Source organism: Symphodus melops, assembly GCF_947650265.1.
Source record: "Symphodus melops genome assembly, chromosome: 9".
In the NCBI taxonomy this organism is placed as follows: Eukaryota; Metazoa; Chordata; class Actinopteri; order Labriformes; family Labridae; genus Symphodus; species Symphodus melops.
Window position 1 is genome coordinate 19,198,097 of NC_136699.1, and position 22,322 is coordinate 19,220,418.

Here is a 22,322-nt window from a genome sequence, read left to right on the forward strand (position 1 = left end):
ATAACCTATTCACACACAACACAAAATGATTGCTGTCCTCGCTCTCTCTCGCTTAGACTTTAGTCACTCCCGCTTTACTGACATCATACAGTCCTCTCCAACCCGTTTTCTGTTCTGAAAAGCAATGGCTATGCTGTAACAAAACTTAATCATTCGACACATATATCATCCTGATTTTTACTTTATCTGCTTAAACACACATTTAATTTACTCTTGTTCATCACTTATATAAAGCCCTGCATGGCCTAACACCTGCATATATTACTAAAGTGGCCGGCGTCTCCTTCAAACTGCTCTGCAGCCTATGTTAGTTCCTCGCTCCCAGTTTATGACCACAGATAAAATTGCTTTTGCTGCAGCTTTTTCTCTTCCATCAGATTCATTGAATCAGGTTTGCTTTAAAGGTTGTTTTCAAACTCATTTTTATAATCTAGCCTTTTTATAACTACTTCCTGTTTTCCGTTAGTTTGTGTATACCTGAATGTATTAAGTGATATACTGTTATTATAAATAACTGTTATTATATTTAAACTATAATTATTAGGGTTTTTTTATAATAAGACCAATTGAGAAAATGGATTCGCTGTGTAATTATTATACGTTTAGGTCTTTTCCTTTAATCGACTTTTTTTAATCTCATTTTTTTACTATCTTTATTGTTAACAAAAAAGAAGTTGTCACTGTTGCCATGGAGATATTCATTGCCTGCGGGTTTCAGATCCTCTTACATTATTTTGATGAATTCATAAAACATTTTTATTTCGGACAATATTGTGAAATAATGAATTTAGAAAGTTAGAACAACCACAATATGATTCCACTTAACGTGTACGCATCGTTGTCATGCTGCAGACCTCTGGCACCAGTTCAATCAGTTGCTAAACTAAACCTATGGGAATTTTATTTTTTTTTCCATTTACTGCTAAATTCCAATTACCGACAAGTATGTAAAGCCTTTTAAATTAGTTTTCTAAATGCAACTCAGGGGTTTCAAAGTTTCCCTACATCCAGCTTTATTGCCGAATATTGAATAAAGACACTTCGCTTTTATTACCCCTTCCAGACACTATTAAAATAAAGAGACTAGAACGTTGACTTGGCAGAGCCAATACAAATTTCATTTGTACGAGCAACACAGTGGGACAAACAAATATGGGCATAGAGAGCAGCTTTGGGAGGATTTTCATATTGGCAAAGTGGAGGAAGAGATTTACTGTCGCACTGTGCGCTGCCTCGTAAAATGTCCGTCTGGAAACACCGGCAGGAGAATAGGAACGCTTGTAAATTCTCACAGCAGTGCCTGATGGTCGCATCCAAACTGCATTGATCAGGAGGGAGAATGATTAAAACATGCATTAGATGAAATAAGATCAGGCTTTGACATTGATTTAGACCCAGGGCTTATTTTATAGTGAAATCCATAGTCCAGTACTCTAACATGATCGTGTGTGTGTGTGTTTGCACACTAGTGTGTGTGTGGGTTCATACAGCTTAGTATTCCCTCTCGTTAAATAGCCGCCAGTTAGGAAACGGGCCGAATTTAATTCAACTTCAACATGGTTCTCCATCAATAAATCTAGGCTTTGCTCATACAGCCGACTTCATAAACACACACGCACACACACACCCACACACACACACACACAGGCTGAACCCTCCACAGTCGAGGCCCAGTCACACATATATGCTGATTAGCTGCTTTCAGACCATCTCTCTCTCCTCGTTCCTTCTCTGGCCCAATCTCTCCATCTGGTCGACTGGATAATAAATCATAGGGTCGTATTGTGACGTATCTGACAGGATGTATTAATCTCGTAATTAGAGAATGAAAAGGTGGCGCTAAATTTAGTCTGGCCTTTCTGCCTAATCCTGCCCCTTGTCTGGGAATGCTCATTGCCTGGTTTCCCCTCACTTGCGCCTTTTGAAAATTATTATGTGAGATTTTTTTTCTCCTTATTATATTTATGTTTAACTTTATGCTAATTCTCTTGTTTGACGAAACAGAAGAACTTTTAAAAATTCCACTCAGAACATCTGCACTCAAAAGTTTTTTTTTTGGTTAGCTGGAGCTGTAATTATGCTTTATAAAAGCCACATTGGGCAGAGTGATTCCTGATTAACTAATCAAATCCACTATCACAGGTGGCAGAGTGCCTGCACCAGCGATGTCCTCTTTATTCTTTTTTAGTTAACTGCACAAATCCCCTCATAAATCAAACTAAATTAACCATGTATTAGTTGTTGATGTGTTACTTTGATGCAACACTGATAAGAATATCTTGTAATCAAGATGAATTAAGATAATGGTTAATTATGATCATTTGGATTATGCATTATAAGCGCTCTATACTTTGGAATTCAGATGTTAATTGTATGTCAGGGCAGTGATCGTAAGATCTTTTTTTCTTTTCAGACCTCAGCCACTCTCACCAGTAACTCGGTTCTTGCCGCTCCTGTCTATCAAATTACAGCCACACTTATAGATTTGGACTGGTGTGGTCCCCTAAGACCACGGCTGTCCCCTCGGGGTCTCTCTGAGAGTGTGTGTGAGTAAGAAAGTGAGAGTGAGAGCTTGTGTGTGTGTTAGCAGGGTTGGGGGCATTAGCCTCTGATTGAGTTTTCAGAGAGCAACGTGGGGTGCGAAAGGCTCGACAATGGTCTAACAGAATTAGTAGCTTGTGATGAATGGTGTGTGAGAGCAGCACTGACAGCTCGCTTTCACAAACACATGACTGTGAGTTTGTGCATTACTGTGTGTGTATGTGTGTGTGCGCGCATTGCTGTGTGTTTGCCCGCATGTACGCCTCCATACTTCTTCACCCACTGGTTCAAGGACTTTTTGTCCATGCAGCAAGAGCTACACATGCTGCAACGACAAAGTAGTGATGGACGCACACACATACGCACGCACACACAGTCGCACATGTGCACACTCCTGTCTTTAGGTTAAGCCTTAGGTTTGTAAAAATGCCCTGCAGCCAAGATCAATAAAGATCGGTGTGTTCAAAATACAGAACACCACGCTCATACTCAAACACAGGGATGAATAAAAAAACAAACATTCACAGCCTTTGTTGTTCATCCCCGACTCAATAAAGATATTGTTGGACCGGGGAAGATATTGAGGTGAAGGCCGATAATACGCACACGCAAAGACCGACACACAAAGGAAGGCAGGTGCACTAGCACAAACACAGATGCATAAGAGCAGTGTTTAATAAAAGCCCCGAGATATTGATCACAGTAGATGGATGCTAACTCACATTAAAGAGAGACAGCCTGGAGTGATGGAGAGAAGAGAAGAAGAGGAAAACATAAATGGTGAATAAACACAGAGGGAGAGACGAGGGAGAGCGAAGTTTCACATAAAGATGACAATGAAAACATTCCACACCAAAAAAAAAAAGTTCAGCGTGTTTTGTCTGCGTCAGCACTGCACGAACACTATTATTATCAGGTACGAGGCAGTCTCAAAAGTGGTGAAATATCATCGGCGTCCAACTTGTAACTTGCTGACGACTATCCCGCCGCCCTAATAGGGAATTTATTTAGCCGTAATGGCCTCTCATTCCATCTTCAGACCTGCCAGAGATAAAAGAGAGGAAAAAGAGAGAGCGAGAGGAAGAGGGAGAGAAGGAGCACTGAGAGCAAATTGAGAATTCTCCAGCCAATTAAGAGTGATCATATTTTCCTCTGCATAATGGTGGAACTACTTTTGTAGTTTTAATGGTCAGTGCTTTGCTTCCTAATGAAGGCAGGAGGAATTAGATAGAGTGAAAGAATGAGGTGAATAATGGGATGGAGGAGGGGCGAAAATACTTCTTATTTTTAAGCCCATCTTGTTTCCACTTTTTGTCCGTTTTGGTCACTCAAAGCATTTTTGAATCTTTTCATTCTGTTTGGTTTTGACTCTCAGAATCATGCTTTCCTTCTTGATTTGTCATAATCTTTTTTGTTGTTGTTGTTTCTTTTCTCCTTTTTTTTTTTTTCTTTCTTTCCCAAAATGTCTCCTCCTCCAGCTTACCTCGATGATGAGGAGGATGAGGATCCATTTGGAGACTATGTAATCAGTAAGTCAAGTCCGACTGTAGCTTCCACTCTGCCCACCTTAGCGCTTTCTTTCTCCTTGTCCGTGATTGTGTTTGATGTGCTTTCGTGCCGTGTTTGTCCGTGTTTGATTTACTGTTTTGTCCATAGGTTGATGATTTATAAAAGCGACTGTTACACCGTGTAATAACTTCTAACTGGGCTCCAGCAGGGAGAGAACAACATCACCTCTGTGTGGGAACAAAAGGCTTGCTGTCTTTGAAAGTGTGATTGCACATATTACCATAATAGATGTTATATTCACATGTCCACAATTGAAACGTTACATTCTCTTTTGTCCATTGTAAAAAGTTGTCAGGACGTTAGCGGTAGGTGCAAACACGGACAGTCAAATAATTGGTTTCTGTACATTTCTCCTATTTTCCATCTGATACAAGGTGGGGCCATTGTTTCTTTGCACATGCCTCATCTACATTTACGAGCTGCTTCCATTATGATCTCCTGTTCATTAGCACACGTCTAACTGGTTAATCTCTTTGCACTTGTTCAGGGGAAATTTCCCAGAGGGTGCTTCCCCCCCACCCCTCTGTTCCACAAACTGAAAGTCAGCCGTATATATTTGTCTCTCAAAGATTGTTTTTTTATTTCTTCTATGAGTAGGAATTAGTGTTAATGTTTGTGTTATTGGATTACAGAGTTCTCAGCGGGTTTTTTTTTATCAGAAGGATTAAGGCGCGAGTGAGAATAGAGTGGTAAAAAGACGAAAAAGAAGCCAGTATGAAAGTTAAATGTTTCTTGTGCAATACAGCTTGTGCAAAAATGTTGTTTTTTTATTGTGTAGGCTTCATAGACTTGTACTTAAGGTCCTAACCTTAAAGTGAATAGAGCTGAGGAGATAAGACAGCACAGATTCTCTGCTCTGAATCATGTAAAGGGCTTTAATCTTAAGGCACACTTGAGCAGATAGACAGAAGTGGGTTTGTGTTTTGTTGCACACAGTTATATTCACAGTTGTGCTCCCACATACTTACCTACCTAATAGATTATAAAGTGTGTCGGATGTTCAGACCTGCATATGTTCTGAATATGAATAATGGAGCCTAATGACACTGACACCTTTGAGTAAAAGTACTGTTGTTATAAAGTCCAACTCTGCTCTTCTGGTTAAATTAAAACACTTATGTGAGCCAGAGTTATTATTACAGGTGATCTTTGCTGATGTTAATTTCCCTCTGTGCCTTATTTCATTACTTTCTGTCTGTTGAAAAATGTCAGAAATATACTGCGTGCAGTTTCTTTGCTTCTGCTGAGTAAATATTAACAGCCTTCTTGGAAATGAAAGTCTTGAGGTAGATTGTATTTACCGTACAGAAGACATATGGTATAGAATCACAGAGAATATCTTTGCCCTTTGTTCTGATATTTCCTTAGAAAACAAATGTGAAGTCATTGCATATGAAGGTGTTATAAAACAGATTAATTATCTGGATCTCTAGATGTGTCGAAGACATCATAAGTGCTAGTTCATCACTTATACTGGTACAAAAATTACACTTCAACCAAGATCCTATATTGCTGACAACTTTACAAATCAAAAACTTGCCTTCTATGACCACCATTTCTGCTATAATTAAACCGGTATTTCATTTTTGGTACATCTTAAGATGTTAAATCTCCAGAAGTATTCGGTTTTAACTAAGACCTACTCAGCTAACACCACAGAATTTCCAATTTATTCCTAACTTTATTTCCAAATTAGAGAAAAAGGCAGTTTTTCAAGATGTGAAGTCCAGAATTTATTTTTATTTTTATTTTTTTTAAATATGAATTTAAAACGGGGACGAATACAACTTTTTTAATACAAGGTAACCATTTGGCTGTATGCATATCTCTCAAAGAGCAGCTTTTAACAGAGTATCAAATGTAATGCAATAACCGCTGAGCCATCAGTCAAACTTTCATAAAGAAGCCAGAGTCACATGTCAATTGTCCAAAGAATGATGTACAACCCAGCGGCAGCTGTCGAGGACATCAGCTACACTGTCATCAGTCTTGAGAACAGGAAGGCTGTAGTGTCTGTGCTCAATATACTGATCTGCAAAGAACAACCTAAACTAGTCAATGACTGACCATTATCAACATATATACTGGGTTCCACATCATTGTTCTGTTGTGCATATATAATGGGCTACTGAACACATTGGAGCTTAATGTTATGATTGTGCAGGATTTTTTTATTACACATATAAACAGTTGTTTATCTGGTTGTGAAATGCCACCTGTATCTTAATGACTTACATACTGTATATAAACCAAGTTTATAGACTGCAAATTAGACTTTCAAATAGCTTTTCTCGTTGTGTTTGAAACTTCAAACTTTGAATAGTAAGTGAAAGTAACAGATCAGCTAGAACGGGGTTATGGCCAAAGTATTTTTGTTGTTTCTGGGTTTGTTCACTAATGAGTGAAGCTTGGTACATACATTCATGGTTCTCAGCCTGGGATTTAAATAACTTTATAAATCCATGGACCTTCCTTTAGCCTCAACATGAAGTTCATATGCGTTGTTGTCTGTCAACCATCTAAACTGCTGATATGTATTTAAACATTCATGGTCCCCTCAGGGTGAATTGTTTTCGCTTTAATGTTCCTAAAGTCATACCAGCTCAACTTCCAGGTAATTAGCAGACGATACCATGCTGAAATAAGCCAGTGGCAATTTCAAGCATGCTAAGCATCTCTGAGCTACATTTTAACTGCATGTAAATGTGCATATTTGCATTTCAACCACTGCACTGCAGTTCATAAAATAGACGGTCGGCGTATTTTTTCTAAACATGATTTTTGCTATAGAAAAAAATAGATGCAAGAAAATGAGCCACTCTAGATTCCCTGGAAGAAAAATGAAACCAACTGCTGAAATCACAACAAGGTGTTCAAAACATAAATGTGCTGAAAAATAAACACATCTTTAGAGCATTGTCTTCTCAGAGAGATCGGTGTATGATGCAAGTTTGTGTTATTTGAATTGTTTCACATTCTCAGGAGCTCTGAGATTAGAGTGAAGCTCAAACGGCACACAACATATGGAATAGAAATTATAGAAACATTTGTTTAACTGAAAAATGAAATATTTTTTCCTGTAGTAATGTTTGTTGGAGCTCAGTATAAATTCATCAGTGTTATCCTGTTTTGTTTTGTTTTTAAATTTGGTGTTTGGGGATGTCTTACTCAACTTCCTCAATGTCTAATGGATGTTATAAGTGTTTCACTGAATTTCTTGAGGGATTTATCCAACTTTGAAAGTATTTACTGATACATTTTACTGGTGAAATCTACATTTTAAGCAGTCAAACTGATGTCTTTAAGTGTTGCAAAATATTAAATATTGAATATATGTATATTACTGGATCTGCCAAACCACCTGTGCTAGAAAGATGCTGAGGTGTGTGAAGACCTGAAGTTACCTTTCATATGTTTTGCATGGCAACAAAGCATTATACGATGGGGGTAACAGTTCGAAGACTGCTGACGGATCAAAAACTGCATTTATTGTTTGGAAGTTAGAAGCCAAACCCTCCTGAAGAAAAGTCCTGCGAGACAAGTTGTAAAAAAAAAAAAAAAAGGTACCAGCAGTTGAGGACAAATTTTATGAGCATAAATCAGAGTGAATGGAGGAGTGAAGCTGTGGGAGACCAGATATCATTCAAATGATGTTTTTTTGTCAGTTTTAGAAGGAACAGTTCCAGCAGCTGTCACTTTATTGTTCCTGCATACAAATAAAAATGAAATGAGAATCAGTATCATCATTAGCAGACTGGAATCAACAGTGTAGTTAATAATCCTTCAGAGTCCTTTTTTGTAAAGTATTTTAAAAATAGAACACACCCAGCAAATGTTCATTCAAAAAAAAAAAAAAAAAAAAACACTCCCTTTTTTGTTTGTTCACTGTCTCTACATCAACATGTAGCAGCTGTGCTCGGCGTTCAGCACTTCCTCCTCCAGCAGAGTGATTATGACAGGCTGATTGGTGTTTTGTTTTCTTAGGGATGAGAAGATCAATGCGGGGCTGATAGCGAGGGCTGGGCCTGCAGCACAAAGAAAGGGATAAGAGAGAACGGGGATGAGGCCTTGTCGCTTTCAAGTAGGAAACAGGGATCAAGGGGTTTATCGAGAGGGAAAGGATGGAGTTAAAAGTAGATGGAGCTGGAAATATATGTGTGTGTTGGGAGGGGGGATAATAGTGGAATGCAAGAGTGATGGATTAAGAAAGGGGAACTAAGGAGGAGGAGCGATTGAGAAGAAGATCCTGATTTAACAGTACAGTTGAAGAGATGGTTGAGGATTAACATTTTATGACTGTCTACAAGCATGGGGATAATCTCTGGCCTCCTGCAGAGCTCTGTGTGAAGCTCACCACTGCCATGGGGGTTGAGGCCCACCACCAAGCATGTCACTATGTGGGTGTTTTTATCACTCTGTGTGTGTATGTGTGTGTGTGCTCTTGTCTAACTCTCAGTGTAGTTGTGGCAGGTGGAATGAGGTGCTGACTCCCCATGATGCGGAGCTCTAAGCAGCTTGATGGAAAAGCCCCACAGGTGGGATGAGGTGGGCTGACAAAGCGGTTCTCTTCAGAGTTTGATACTTTATCCCCTTCTTTTCACTATTCCTCTATGATCTAATCCTAAATCTGAAATCCAATATACAAATTTCATATATTTGTCTTTTATATGCAGCAAAAGGGTGTTGGGTCATTGCTCCATACAGAGATTTAATCCATATTGATTTGTGCTTCATGCTGTCTCATCGAATAGAGCGATGCGCTGCGGGTGTCCCAGCAGCATGGCAAAGCATGGCATGCTGTTACTTTGCAAGTCCCTGCCGACCCGTGTTTGTTTATGTATGACACAAAGTTTTAAAGCAAGATGCAATATATTTATTAATGTGAAAAGCTCCCTTTCATAGACAACACAGTACACACATAGTTGACAGAACATAAAGAATACGTGCACATGTTAGAGTACAGGTCTGTTAAGCATTAAATAGCCTATTTCTAGAATTTTCTCTGATTAATTTGTTCCTTTATTTTATTTTTTTTAAGGTTTTAAAAGTTGAAACACTAGATCGAAAGTTAAAAACACAAAGCACACCAATATTTTTTTTCTTCCTGGATGCACCATTCGATTTAAAGCCATTTAGGGTTGCACATGGTGCCTCACAGCGTGAGGGTTCCTGGTTCGAATCCCTGACCGTACAGGTATCGTAATCGTTAGGTGAATTGGTGACTCTACAATTGCCTGTAGGTGTGAATGTGAGTGTAACTGGTTGTCTATCTCTCTATGTCAGCCCTGTGATTGACCCTTTCCCACTGACAGCTTGGATCAGCTACAGGCCCCCTGCGACCCCGAATGGGAAAAGTGGTATATATGATGGATGGATGTATGAAAGAATGTTTTGTTGGACACTCTCTGCTGTATGTCTTTTTCGTTCTCATGCCTCGAGTTAATAGCAGAAGTTTTCTATGTTATAGAATATGTAAATAAGGAATAGTCCAGCTCATGCCAAGCGAATCTATCCTTTATTTTCTTTCACTGAGATATAGAGGGAAACTGTATTCACTGTATATTTTCTCCTTTCCCACCAGCATTGATCCGTCAAACTTGTTCGCTTGTCGGAGGCTGGTGTTAACAGTGTCTGACACCTGCACCACCTTATGTTATGCATTTATTGCATTTCAAATGTGTGCACTCACGGCCCCAAACTCTTTGCTCCGTCCCCGTACAGACACCAAGCTGAGGCACGGACCTCGATTAAAACCACACTGTTCAGCAGAAAGAAAAAAAAAAACAGCAGCACTGATGTCAATAGTTTTGTTAAAATCGTTTCTTCTCCACTCAATACCCGCTTTAATAGGTTGGCTTTGTTTTGTGGGGAGTCAAATGGGAGGAAGGAGAATAGATGAATAAATCTATATTAGAGTCTCTAACCCCTGATTGTGCTAGTCCTCTTGTTTTGCCACATAATACCCAGAGCTGGCTAATCATCAGACAAGTATCTGACTTTATCTTCCATCTCTATAACAGAGCATGGAGGCAGCCTGGCTTCTCAGCTGGTCCCAAATCTCCCTTTCAGAACCCTTTCCATGGATTAGCCAAGTATCAGTTGTACTAACAGTGGAGCCCAGACCCAGAGAACAGAGGAATACGACTTTGTGGATCTTTATCAGCTGGTTTGGCTTTCATGACATTGCAAATAGGCACATGGGAAGTGTTTTCAGTCCGTCACCACTCAGCTTTATCTCCAGGTTGTAGCACTAAAAGCTTAGTCCACTTTATGCAATGAGGTACCTGTCCCACCAGTTGCAATCAATAGTGCACCCTGGTCACCTTCATGCCTGATCAATGGGTCAGCCTAGAGTACTTCAGCCTCCGTCCCCATGGTCCCTCTGCAAAGTCATACCTATCTGTTTTAGGTCAGACAGCTACAAGTCACCAATCAATACTAATGCATACAGTACAATGTCCCAAGCTCATCTCTGAGATCAGATATTCAGCCAGTCAAAGCAATTTCTAAAGTAAACTGTTTCGAGACAAATTCACAATTCAGACCAGAAAATAACATACACCTTTACATAAAGCATTTAACCCAGTGGTGTCCAAACCTTTTTTTTTCTTGCGGGCCAAAATTGTTGTGTGCCACATGTTTTTTTTTTTTGTTTTTTTTTTTTTATCTTATCTATTTTTAAAAAATATTTTAAATAATATTGTAAGGAACCTTTTGTATTTTGACCTCTTCAAAAAAAACTTAAATACATGCTAATTAATTATAGTGAGTAACTATTTGTTTTTTTCTTTTTCTCAGAATCAAGCCTTTAATGGTATTTTGTTTTTGTAAAAGCTTTCTGTATTTAGCTTAGGTTGTTAAATGGTGAAACAACAGTCTGCTTGTTTGCAAAAAAAAATGTGCAAAGGTTCATTTTAATAGTTAAAAAATGTGGGAAACCATCAAAGCTGTTTCTACCTCACATTTTCTTTCAGCCCTCGCGAACATGAAACAAAAAAATAACAAAATATTCCATCTAAATGAGGCCTCGAGCCAAAATCTTTTGATTCTTGGATTGAAGTCTGGGGTCCACAAAAAATCCCCTCAAGGGCCACAAATTGCCCCAGGGCCGCACTGATTTATCCTGTCTAATGCACATGAGACAAGTGTCTGAAACAACAACAAGTGAGTAACTATAGTGCTAATACGTTGGCTTTATATCTGTTTGTGGAACGTTCTTACCAAGCCACTAACATGCTGCAAACAAGAACTCATGCTGAGGATACAAGAGGCCATCCAAATCACACAATCAATCAATCTTTATTTGGATAGCACCAATTCATAACGAATGTTATTTCAAGACACTTTACCCATTGTTATGTTATCTTATATCGTCTACAGACCCAACATTGATCCATCACGAGCACTAAACAACATTTAGCAAAGTTACAGTGGCAAGAAAAAAAGCGGCAGATCCAGACTCATGATGAACAGCCATCTGCCGACTGTGGTGAGCTTGAAAAATGGGATAGAGGGAGATGCAAATCCTGTCCAGACCCTCCTGTCCTGCCACTCCTCTCTGCAGAAACGTTGTTCAAAATACTTTAGGATAATATAAGAAATGTTCAGCAAGGTTTAAGACAAATTGTATCATGTAGATTTGTGATGTGTTATTCTTAGGAATCTGTAATTTCTGATTTTGAAAAAAGTCTCATAAATATGAATGGGAAATCCACAGAGAAAGTCGGAATCTGTTTAGCGGACACATTGCTTTATTCAACCTTCAAACCAAAATGCATCTAGTTTTCCTTTTTGTCAACAAGGTTTGAGTCAAATTGCATTTTTCAACCATTTTTATATGATGTGAAATGTTTTCAAATGTTTCCTATCCAGCACATTTTGAGATACTAATCAGTGTCAGGACCTTGTTTATCATCCCACCACTTTTAGTCAAGGTGTCAAAAGCATTTTTTATCGTCATGATTTGAAAACGTGGCTGCAAATGCAAGTAAAAACGTTTTGTTCAGAATAAAAGTGGCGTTAGGCACGTTACTGTGGTCTTTTCAGATGACATTCACACTTTATGTCCTCCTGGCAGTCATCAAGTGGCACACCTCCACAATGGACCAAATGAGAGTCCTCCATCTGGATCAATATTAGCATGCACAGTCACCTCTGGGCATAATGCAACCCAGCCCTCTTCACCTATTAAAGATAAATCGACCAGTCCCAGATTGGTATACAGCTTGATCTTTTATCTCCAAGACAGTGGAGACATGACATTGCTTAATATAAGACCGAGGGCAGAAATCACTGGGTTATCTGTAAAGAGAAACACTGTGAAAATCTCGCAGCATGTCTTTATCTATTCAGTGTAATCTAATGTTCGCTCTCAAGTATGTTGTCATGCGCTTATATATTGATTTGTATTCAAGGCCTCCCTTCCTTTTTTTCTTTTCTTCCATCTCTGGAGCCTTTCTGGGGTAAAGCAGCATTGTGAATCTCCTCATTAATGCTGCCGACCTGAGGTGCTGAGATCACCCTAGCAGCAGCACTTATTTGTCTGCTGCCACAGGACATATCCACCGCCTGGTTACTGTTTTTTTTTTTTGTTTTTTTTTTTCAAAAATAACTTCCTCCCCCTCGGTATTCCATCTGTGTGTGTGTGTGTGTGTGTGTGTGTGTGTGTGTGTGTGTGTGTGTGTGTGTGTGTGTGTGTGTGTGTGTGTGTGTGTGTGTGTGTGTGTGTGTGTGTGTGTGTGTGTGTGTGTGTGTGTGTGTGTGTGTGTGTGTGTGTGTGTGTGTTTTTATGTGTTCTTTGGAGCTGTGAGGAGGCAGAAAAGCTATATCTGGCCCTATCAGAGTGAAAATGTCAGGAAGTGTGCAAAGAGAAAAAGATCTGTGTGTCTCTGCTTTGTAGATGCACCTGATCTTTCAGCCTTTTGCTCTGCCAATATTTCTGTATGTTTTTTTTATATTCTAGCACCTCAATCACTGTTTTTGTTTTGTTTGTTCGTGCCGAAGTTTGCGTAGGCATGCATGTCTGCGAGTCTTAGTCAAAGAAAAGTGTTTGACTTTTTCAACACATTTCATTTTTGCCTTTCTTCTCCCCTCTCTCTCTCTCTCTCTCTCTCTCTCTCTCTCTCTCTCTCTCTTTCTTTTATTGCTTTTGTTCCCACGTCCCTTAGTTCTTCATACATCTGCTGAATATTTTCGGCTTTTTTGCACATAACTTAAATTCAACATGAAAGCATCGCATGGCCTTCTGAGGTTGAATATGGAAGGCAGGCTTCTTTCATTTATGAATTTCTCTTTGATTCTTTTTTTCTCACATTCAAATGCGGTGCCTATTTATTTCACTTGAACAAATTGTAGTTAAAGATGAAGCAGGAGAGGCTATCTGTAACATCAGCCATGCTGGAACAAGCTACGAACTATAACTGCACACACAGTGTTGCCCACACCCTACATACACACACCCAGAAACATCCATACACATGCACACACAGAACCACACACATCAGTTAACAATTAGCCCGGAGTGTACTTGACTCTGTATGTTAAGGACCCATCCAAAGAATGCTGGTGTGGGATGAGAGGTATGAAAAGTGAGAGATTACTCACCCTTTCCAATACACCCACACACACACACACACACACACACACACACACACACACACACAAACAGACACACTCACCTGTTTCCCTGGTCTCTCGTCCTGTCTCTGTCATGTGGTTAAAAACCAAATCCTGTTTTACGTTCTCAAGCCCACACATTTAGAAAGTGTCACAGAGAGGTGCATGTTATGAATGTAACTAGCTCTGTAGCAGTGTGTCACATAGCCAAGTCCCTACCTAATCAGGCCACTTATACACACGCACACACACGCACACACACACACAACACAAATGCACACACTTTGCAGAGGCCATGTGTTGGGATGGTGATAGAAGGTTGGCAGTTGGCAGACAGACAGCAGACGCTGTTCTTCGACATCAAACGTCTTAGAGCAGAATCCTACTTTCATGCCTTTGCTCTCTCCCTCTTCCTCTCTCTCTCTTTCTCTTTTTCTCTCTTTCTGCAGGCACACACACAAACACACACACACACACACACACACACACACAAACACAACAACACACACGTTCTCTGATCTTTCTGCCAAAACTCAAAGCCGTAGCAGGAATAACACACACACACACACACACACACACACACACACTCCATGAACAGGCACATACACAGACATGTGCACGAGCATGGAAAAGTGAATCAAATTTTGTCAGCCATTGTTGGAACCAATTCTGTGAGACGCAAGTACAAATTTCATGTGTGAAAATGATTCAGAATATTTTTTTTCCCTCTAAAGACTCAATCCAGTCAAGCATCGTGATCTTATCTGGAGCCAAAGACAGACACACAAAAACGCTTGATGAAGTATTTATTATGAAAAAACGACATGGGTTACAAGCCACTGCAGATTTCATTATATGTCGAGGTAAAATGAAAGGAGAAGTCTGAATTAATAAATAAGGGACAAAACCAATTCAGAAGTTTCTATGCAGGTCAGGAGGGGTCACAGAGTTAATGAATATTGAAGTGACATGAATGGTTCTCGGTGGTCTTGACAGTCTCTATACATCTTTGCCATTAATCAGAACACCAAATGAAGAAAAGATACGGCTTGTATCTTTAGTAGAGATCTGAGGACTTCAAGGATCTGTGTTCAGCGGTAACCAAAGCTCTTCTGCTGAATTGTTCACACCAAACTTGTTTGGCACTGTTCAAACCCACTCTCGTTTGTTTGTCTGCTTGGTTCAGTTCTTTTGGGCTGGCATTAAAACTGCAAGTTGAACTCAAACCAAACCAAAGCAACAAACGAAAGAACTCAACCAAATTAATATGAAAAAGTGTGTTTTGGTACAGCTACAATTGGATCCCATTGGTGTACATTATTTGCACAGCAGACGGGCACTATTCAGAATGTATCTGTTAAATGGGAAACTGTAGGAGATGCATTTTGTATAATCAATCTATTCAAGGATCAGTTGGCTGTTGTGCTGACATGTGCATTGTTCGTTTGTCTGAGGTTTTTCATACTTAAATAACAGGCCTCTTTTGCCAAAATAGCTGCCAAAATAACTTATATGTGTTCTAAAGGAAGCTTGTTGAAAAACAACAGAATTATTCTCACCTGTTTTCTAAAATTGATGAATGCAGAGTGCCCCTTGTAAACTGAAGGCTTGCGCATGATTTTTTTTTCCTAATTGGCATAAACATCCCTTTTATACCCATATAAGGGCATGCGATTGCAAGGCCACACACGCATGTATGCACACACACACACACACACACACAGGAGTTGCATTTGAAAAGAGAAGTCAGGAGACGTTGAAAATGCCCAAATTAAACTTTTCAAGAGCACTGGACGCCACATTTGAAATACTGAAGTACTTCTTAAGTGGATGAAGTGCTGCTCAAATGTAAGCCTTAACCAGCTGATTCAGTCACATGATGTTTAGGAGCGTTTGTAGTGGATACAAACCATACACAACAAACAAATACATGAGATTTGATCACCAGTTCATCATCAGAAATGATGACCATAATGTTATAATCAGTAAAGGAAGCACATTAGATGAAATAGAAATGGTTATGTGTGGGTGATAATTTAACTGGAAACCACACAGGCTAAGTGTTTGTTTTTTTAATGACTACAGTCTGATGAAAGTCTTCATTTATCCTAAAATCTGAAGCTGAAAAGTGATGAAAAAGTTACAGATATAATCATTTAAATGACTATATTCATTGCATGTATTTGTGAAAGTTAGTGAATAATTTGAAAAGGGCTAAATCCCAGATAAGAAATTGTTGGTGAATGTCAGAATCTTCATTATAACCCATCAGTTTTAAGAACAAATTACTTCTTCAGAATAGTTGGTGGCTACAATAACATTTCCTTTGATATATCACATTGCGGCTTGTCTTTTTGTCCATCAGTTTTCACAACACAACTCGACCGTCAACGCTCAGATTTTTCTCACGGTGTTTTTGTGGCACTGGAGTAGATAAATAAACGCACAGAGAGCAGTAAATCTGTATGAACAGGCTTTGATTTCCTCTCATGGGTCAATACCGTGCTGATTCACGATGCAGGATGACAGTCACCAAACCTGCCACATGAGTTAGTTACCTGCCAGTCTTTGTATTGAGACAATGTGGCCACAAAGCTGCAACAATGTGACACTCAGACTGGGACACTTTGTGTTGTTGTTGTCCATTCATTTCTCAGTCGGCTGTACATAGAGTTGTCCTGTATGGCTTAATTAGGCAAGATACACTAGTTTATACATTTAAAGTTTTGTTTCTTAATCAAGTGAGACTTTGCTATCGACTCTATTAGCAAGAGAACAGCAGAAAAGAATTAAGAGTGATGCAAACGTCTTGATTAAATACTTTGCTCGGCTCCGCTGACTAAAGTAAAGGTCTCTTCTCGATGATGGATGAATGCTAACAGACAGTGATAGAGAGTTGACTCACACAACAGACAAGATGGGAGATATCACACAGATATGATTGATAAGATGAGAAATGATTCATCGACTCCTCTTGGCCTAGTCAGAGCAGCAAAATCGAGCCGCGGGTGGCGAGCAGGCGAAGCTGAAATTGACTGCCGGTGTCTCCAGAAAGTTTGAACTTGGACTTGATAAATCTGAGCCACAGGAAGTGAGCAAACCTGCTCAATTTCTGTTTATCGAGCTTTGTAGCATTAGTGTCATCACCATGGGATCAAGCTCCAGCCACTTCTGCACATAACCTCTCTATGAATGTGTGAGTGTAAGTGTACAACCACCAGCAGATCCCCTTTCCTGCACACAAACAGCCTTCACCTTGACAGTAGGCTGACTTAAGATTCAGTATTGATTTAAAGAGCAGCTGCACTCTATGTATGTGTGTGCGTGTCGGGTCGAGGAGCGGGGCCATATTTATTTGATGCTGTTTGTGTGCTTGTTTCCATGCACGTTATCGCGCGCGTGTTTGCACCCGGCCTCTTCTCTAGAGAAAGTTGGTCAGCCCCTCTGCCCTTCAAAGTCATTTGGAATTCGTCTGCAAGCCTGACAGCTGTTTGTTTTTCCTCTCCAGAGAGAGGAAGAGGAATGGATGGACGGTGAGAGGGGTGGGGTGGAGGGGGTGTGGTTAATGAGTGAGAAACAGATAGATATCCGATTGGAGAGAAGAAGAATGTAGGTGGGACTTGTGCGAAGAAAACTTGCGCCGGAGGACTTATGTTATTCCCGCCTTAGTGCTGTTTTGCTTGTTGGGCGTTTGAGACACACATGACAGTAAGTGGAGCTCTGAACGGCTTCCATTAGTATCCCTGATGGGCCACTAGCTTGAATGTGTTGAATCTGAGAGCAGTGTGAATGCAAAGCAGGGCGAGAAAGCAGAGATAAAAGGACCTGTAAGTTATCCCTGGGTGTAAATATAGGTTTTGCAGAAAGAAAAAAAAAAAAGTCAAAGTGTACTGTGTAAGTGTATCATCTGGGATCAGTGCGGTGGAATTTTTGAAAGCCTCTACAGCGGCGCGTGATGGAGAGGAAGCCCGGTGGGATGGAGAGGTGTTCGTCTTTTGTCTGTGTCAGGTGTAGGTGTAAGCGGATGAGTAAATGGACACAGAGGAGGAAGGAAGGATGCTTGGAGATGATATCAAGAAAACAGCAGAGAACAACAGCACCGAGAGGGGAGGAAGAAGAGGAACGGGGGGGGGAGTCAGAGGTGATGGGAGAGCAGGAGGAGGGAAGATGGGAGACTCGTGATTGGATAAATGGGCAGTGAGGAAAGGTGTCAGGGGAGAGGTGCGATCCTATTTTTACACTTCTCCTTCTGGGAGCCCCTTTTCTCTCGATCTATCCATCATGATGACAGAAACCCCTAAACTCTCCTTTTTTCCCTCCTTTTCCCTCCATCTACCTCCTTTTTCAAATTTTTCCCTTTTTGATTCCTTTTTATAACATTTGAATTTCAAGGGTACTGTAATGAATGAATAGACTGTTCATTCTCATAGAAATTGCTTATTGACTAACGATGGTTGTTTAAAGCATGAACAATTCGCTGTCTGCAGTGCACACACACACACACACACACACACACACACGCACACACTCGTGACAGTGCTCCTCCTCCAAGGCTAATTCCTCCCCTCACATGTTTTGCGGTCTTCTTTGCGTTGTCACAAGCAATTAATTTGGCCATAGCTTGTGCGTATTGATCTGCGTTGCATAGGCATTGTAATCTATTCAGTCTGGTAAAGAGGCAGCATTCATGCCCAGTGAAGAGCCAGCTAAGGACACACACACACACGCGTGCGCGCATACACACACTGTCAAGATAATGCACGCACACACACACTCTAGCTGGAAATAAATCTTTTGCTTCCTGGAAAATGCATGCATGCTTTCTTATTGGATCTCATCTCATTACTCTGTGTGTATTTGCGAATAATCTTTTGTTTTTCTGCTCAAAAATAAAGAGGAATCTCTGACTGTAATGTTTGTCGTTAATGAATGGACACTAAAACTTCTCCTTGAGCTGAGAATTCTTGTGTGCTTTCGTGTCACACAGGGACCCGCACAAGCTTTGTATTTGTTTGTACTGTTCTGTTTACTTACCCATGAAAGGTTTGTTGCAGCGCTACTTGTGTGTGCGTGTGTCTGTCTGTGTGTGTGTGTGTTCTTTGTTAGAGGCTGATTATATTCCCCACAGAGGGATTCATCATCTTTATCAGGCAGAAAAGAGAAAATTACAAGCCCATCAATTCTCATGTTTGATGTAGCTCTCCCCTTCACATTCCTTTTCTTTCTATGTTTCCAGGCTAACATTTACAGTATTCCTTCAAGACCAATATGTGTGTCATGGGGATGATGGTGGTGGTGGGGGGGGGGTCACTTGTTTTTACATTAGAGCTGTCCTAGCTCGTCAAAACCCCCTCGGCTCCTCATCATCGTCCTCATCATGCAGATATGTGAGCGTCTGAGATTCGGGTGGCCTTGAGTCTTTTTGTTTGTTTTATTTCCTCTTTTCATCAGGGCATTTAAATTCATGCGTGTCTCTCGTCTCACTGCCAGACTACAGCATCTTTTATTGTTGTTTTGTAAATACCATTGCATACTTAGCATCCTGAAAATATGCCACGCTGAGCCCATGAGGGAAGTTTCATACTCCACCGGAAGGAAAATAAAAGGGTGGCATTCATCACAAACAACATGTCGAAGGAAAAAAAATACATATATATATATATATATTTGTCACATTAATTGGAGCTGCAAAATGAGTGTTATGTCACACACAGCAGCTTGACTATGGTCAGGAGTTTCAAGCACTTTGTGTTTGAGCCGTTCAGCAGCTAATCCCGAGTTGTGGCAGCTCCGCCTGTTTGCCAGTCACAATGAAAGAGGCAGGATTTATACTCGCTGATAGGAAACGCTGTCTGACAGGATCAGCAAAGAGTGAAAGAAGGAAGTGTGCAGCCCGAGGTGGAAGCTAGAGGTGCACTGGCACAGGACAAATAAATGCAAAGCCTCCTCTTATCTTAAAATAACCCAACAGAAATCCAAAACAAAGTATTTCAAGAAAGCAGGTTAAAGTGATGGGGGAAATCAAACAATGATCCAAGCCTTTCCTACTCAATATGTTTTGTTTCTGTGATACACAGAAGAGCTCATGCTTTATACTTAGCAACTGCAGGTAATAACATTGTAGTTTATGTGACAAAGGAAAAGAAGGAAGAATGAGCTTATACAAAAGTTTTGTTAAAAGTTATTGGCTGTTCAGTTCTCTTGACTCACAGCTCCACTCACTTGGTGTTGGTTGGTAATCAGCCTTGAAACTTTGCATCAGGCTGACCACAGTTTGCCAACAATACACTGAATTCTTTTTTTTTTGATGCTTTTGTATTTGTAGCAAAACCAGCTCGGGAGAACTCGATAAACACAGACAACAAAGACAGATGCAGAGAACAGGTCTGAATTTTAAACACTTCTGTTTCATACGGTGTGGGGCTGCGGAGAAGGAAAAATGTGATGAATTGAAAATATTGCAAACACTCCATGTCCACATGGAACATTCCTCAGTGCACAATGAGACAGATTCATTCTGAATGTGGGTGACAATAGGACAGGTGCGCTTCACTGACAATGAAGCCAAGAAGATACATTTCACTTTATATTGATTTAAAGTGCAGGATGGTTATTTTCAAAAAAACTAGCATGATTTTTAAAATAGCACACGCTCCGTCTGCACCCACCCCCTCTGTGCTCCCTCAAATGCCACGCCCCTCACCTACATGCACAAACACCATTGGTCCAGAAGCGGACCTTAGCTCAGGTGGCGTGTGGGGTAGAGAACGAGCAGAGACACAGGGAGGCACGATTGGTTCGTCAGATTGGCACATGCAGTATTTTCTCACAAGTACCAGAAAGTAACTTTTGTGCACGCCATTAGTACTGCCGACATAACCACAGATACAGATCATTATGGGAAAAAAAACTGTATTAAATCCTATTTTACAGCTTGTGCCTCTGGAGGATCAACATCATATTTAAAATCAGTGCACATGAAAGACTGATTGATTGGATTTCATTTGTTTAGTTGATGTATAGATTGACTTGATTGATTTGATTGTATTATCGTGTCATACATAAACAAAAGGCGCAGCCCAAAACAGGCTTACAAGACACCTTAATTGATGCAAAGAGACCAGAAACCAGAGGTATACCAATAATGCATACAAAGCATTCCACCCTGAAGTTTTTATCAGGCTTTAGAGACAAATGTGTCTGACTTATAAACACTGAAATTAAACAATCCATCCAGTCATCTTCACAGCTCCCAATCATCTCAGGTTTCAGTTATTTCTTTTGAGATCGACTTTATCAATCCTATAATATCTTGATATTGTGAAGTTAAGTTCTTTAATCATCACCAGAAAACTATTTTTGTCCTACTTAGGTCAAAAGGCAATATTTGTTTTTTAGTATTATTTGTTACTATTTGATCAACTGGGTTTTATGATTCATGTGTGTCTTAGCTATGCAAACCAAACGGCTTTGGTTTGTAGTTTAATAAACCTGTCAATCAATCAGTTTTGATGTGTGTACACACGTCTTAGTGACATGCTGTTAACAGTTTGTCAAAAAAGGACCTAAACATCAACTCTGAGATTTAAAGGTCAAGATGTTAAGTTTTCTCACTGAATAGAGCATTGACACCACGCTCTGCACTGCCAGTCCATAAACATCTCTGCTCTTTTATTTCACCAAATCCTTTCTTCTGGCATCTCATGAAACACACCACATCTGTATGTGCGTGTCTGTACTGTGTCCAGTCGTACAGACAAATGAGCATGGAGATGAAGCCTTTTTGATGTGGTTGTGCTCGGCTACATGTCAGTGTGTCAGTGTGAGGTTCAAACAGCTCATTTGAATTTGTGAGCGCCACCAAAATTAGAGAAAGCACTCAAACTCCCGATAGCGTACAAATCCTGCCACAATCCCCTTTTTTTTGTATTTTTAAATAAGGCTTTACACACACCCTCCACTGCTGCTGTCATTCATCCATCTTTGCCTCCTCTGAAAACATAGAATTTCAATGATTTTAGTTGTTTAAAGAGGGGGAATTATGCATCATGTTCTTAGAAATTACAATTTTAACAAGAAGAGGCTTACTGTTTACATACTGTGCATTAGCACAAATTCTATCTGTCCAAACAATATTGTTCTAACCATACTGAGCAAGGGGTTTTATCTCTTGTTGTCACATCAGCTACAGTAAAATGCATGTGTGACTGCTTTGTTTTCCATTGTAGTTAAATTCAACAGCGTGAAAAGCCTCCAAAGTCACTTTTGGGAAGGAAAAACATCTGCTAAATGGTCACATCTCACTCCCAGAACCCCAGCTAAACCAGGCTCTACCTGGTGTGGGCCTCAGTGTGTATGTGTGTGTGTGTGTGTGTGTGTGTGTGTGTGTGTGCGTGTGTGTGTGTGTGTGTGTGTCTGCTTGGCAGTGCAGAAACCCTGGCTAACCCCCTCTGTGCTTCCCAATGTCCTGTCTCTGAAGAGCTATGACCATTAAGCAGCTGTTCTCTTCTAAAGCCACGGAAAAAAAATGAGAGTGCGGCGAGAATGCAAATGAGTCTCGGTATGCGCCAAAAACTTCTCCAGAGGGACACACTGTT

At 40.1% G+C, this 22,322-nt stretch overlaps 1 protein-coding gene across 7 annotated transcripts in view; it reads left to right on the forward strand.

Moving 5' to 3' along the window:
* tenm2a (teneurin transmembrane protein 2a) overlaps positions 1-22,322 on the forward strand; it is a 210,401-nt gene that overhangs the window by 77,900 nt on the left and 110,179 nt on the right. The window contains exon 4 of one of the 7 annotated variants that reach the window (XM_079351890.1): positions 4,020-4,070. The exons of the other annotated variants lie outside the window; for them this stretch is intronic. Coding sequence (XP_079208016.1) covers positions 4,020-4,070 — 51 coding nt within the window. The remainder of the gene's footprint in view (positions 1-4,019; positions 4,071-22,322) is intronic. 7 annotated transcript variants of the gene reach the window in all.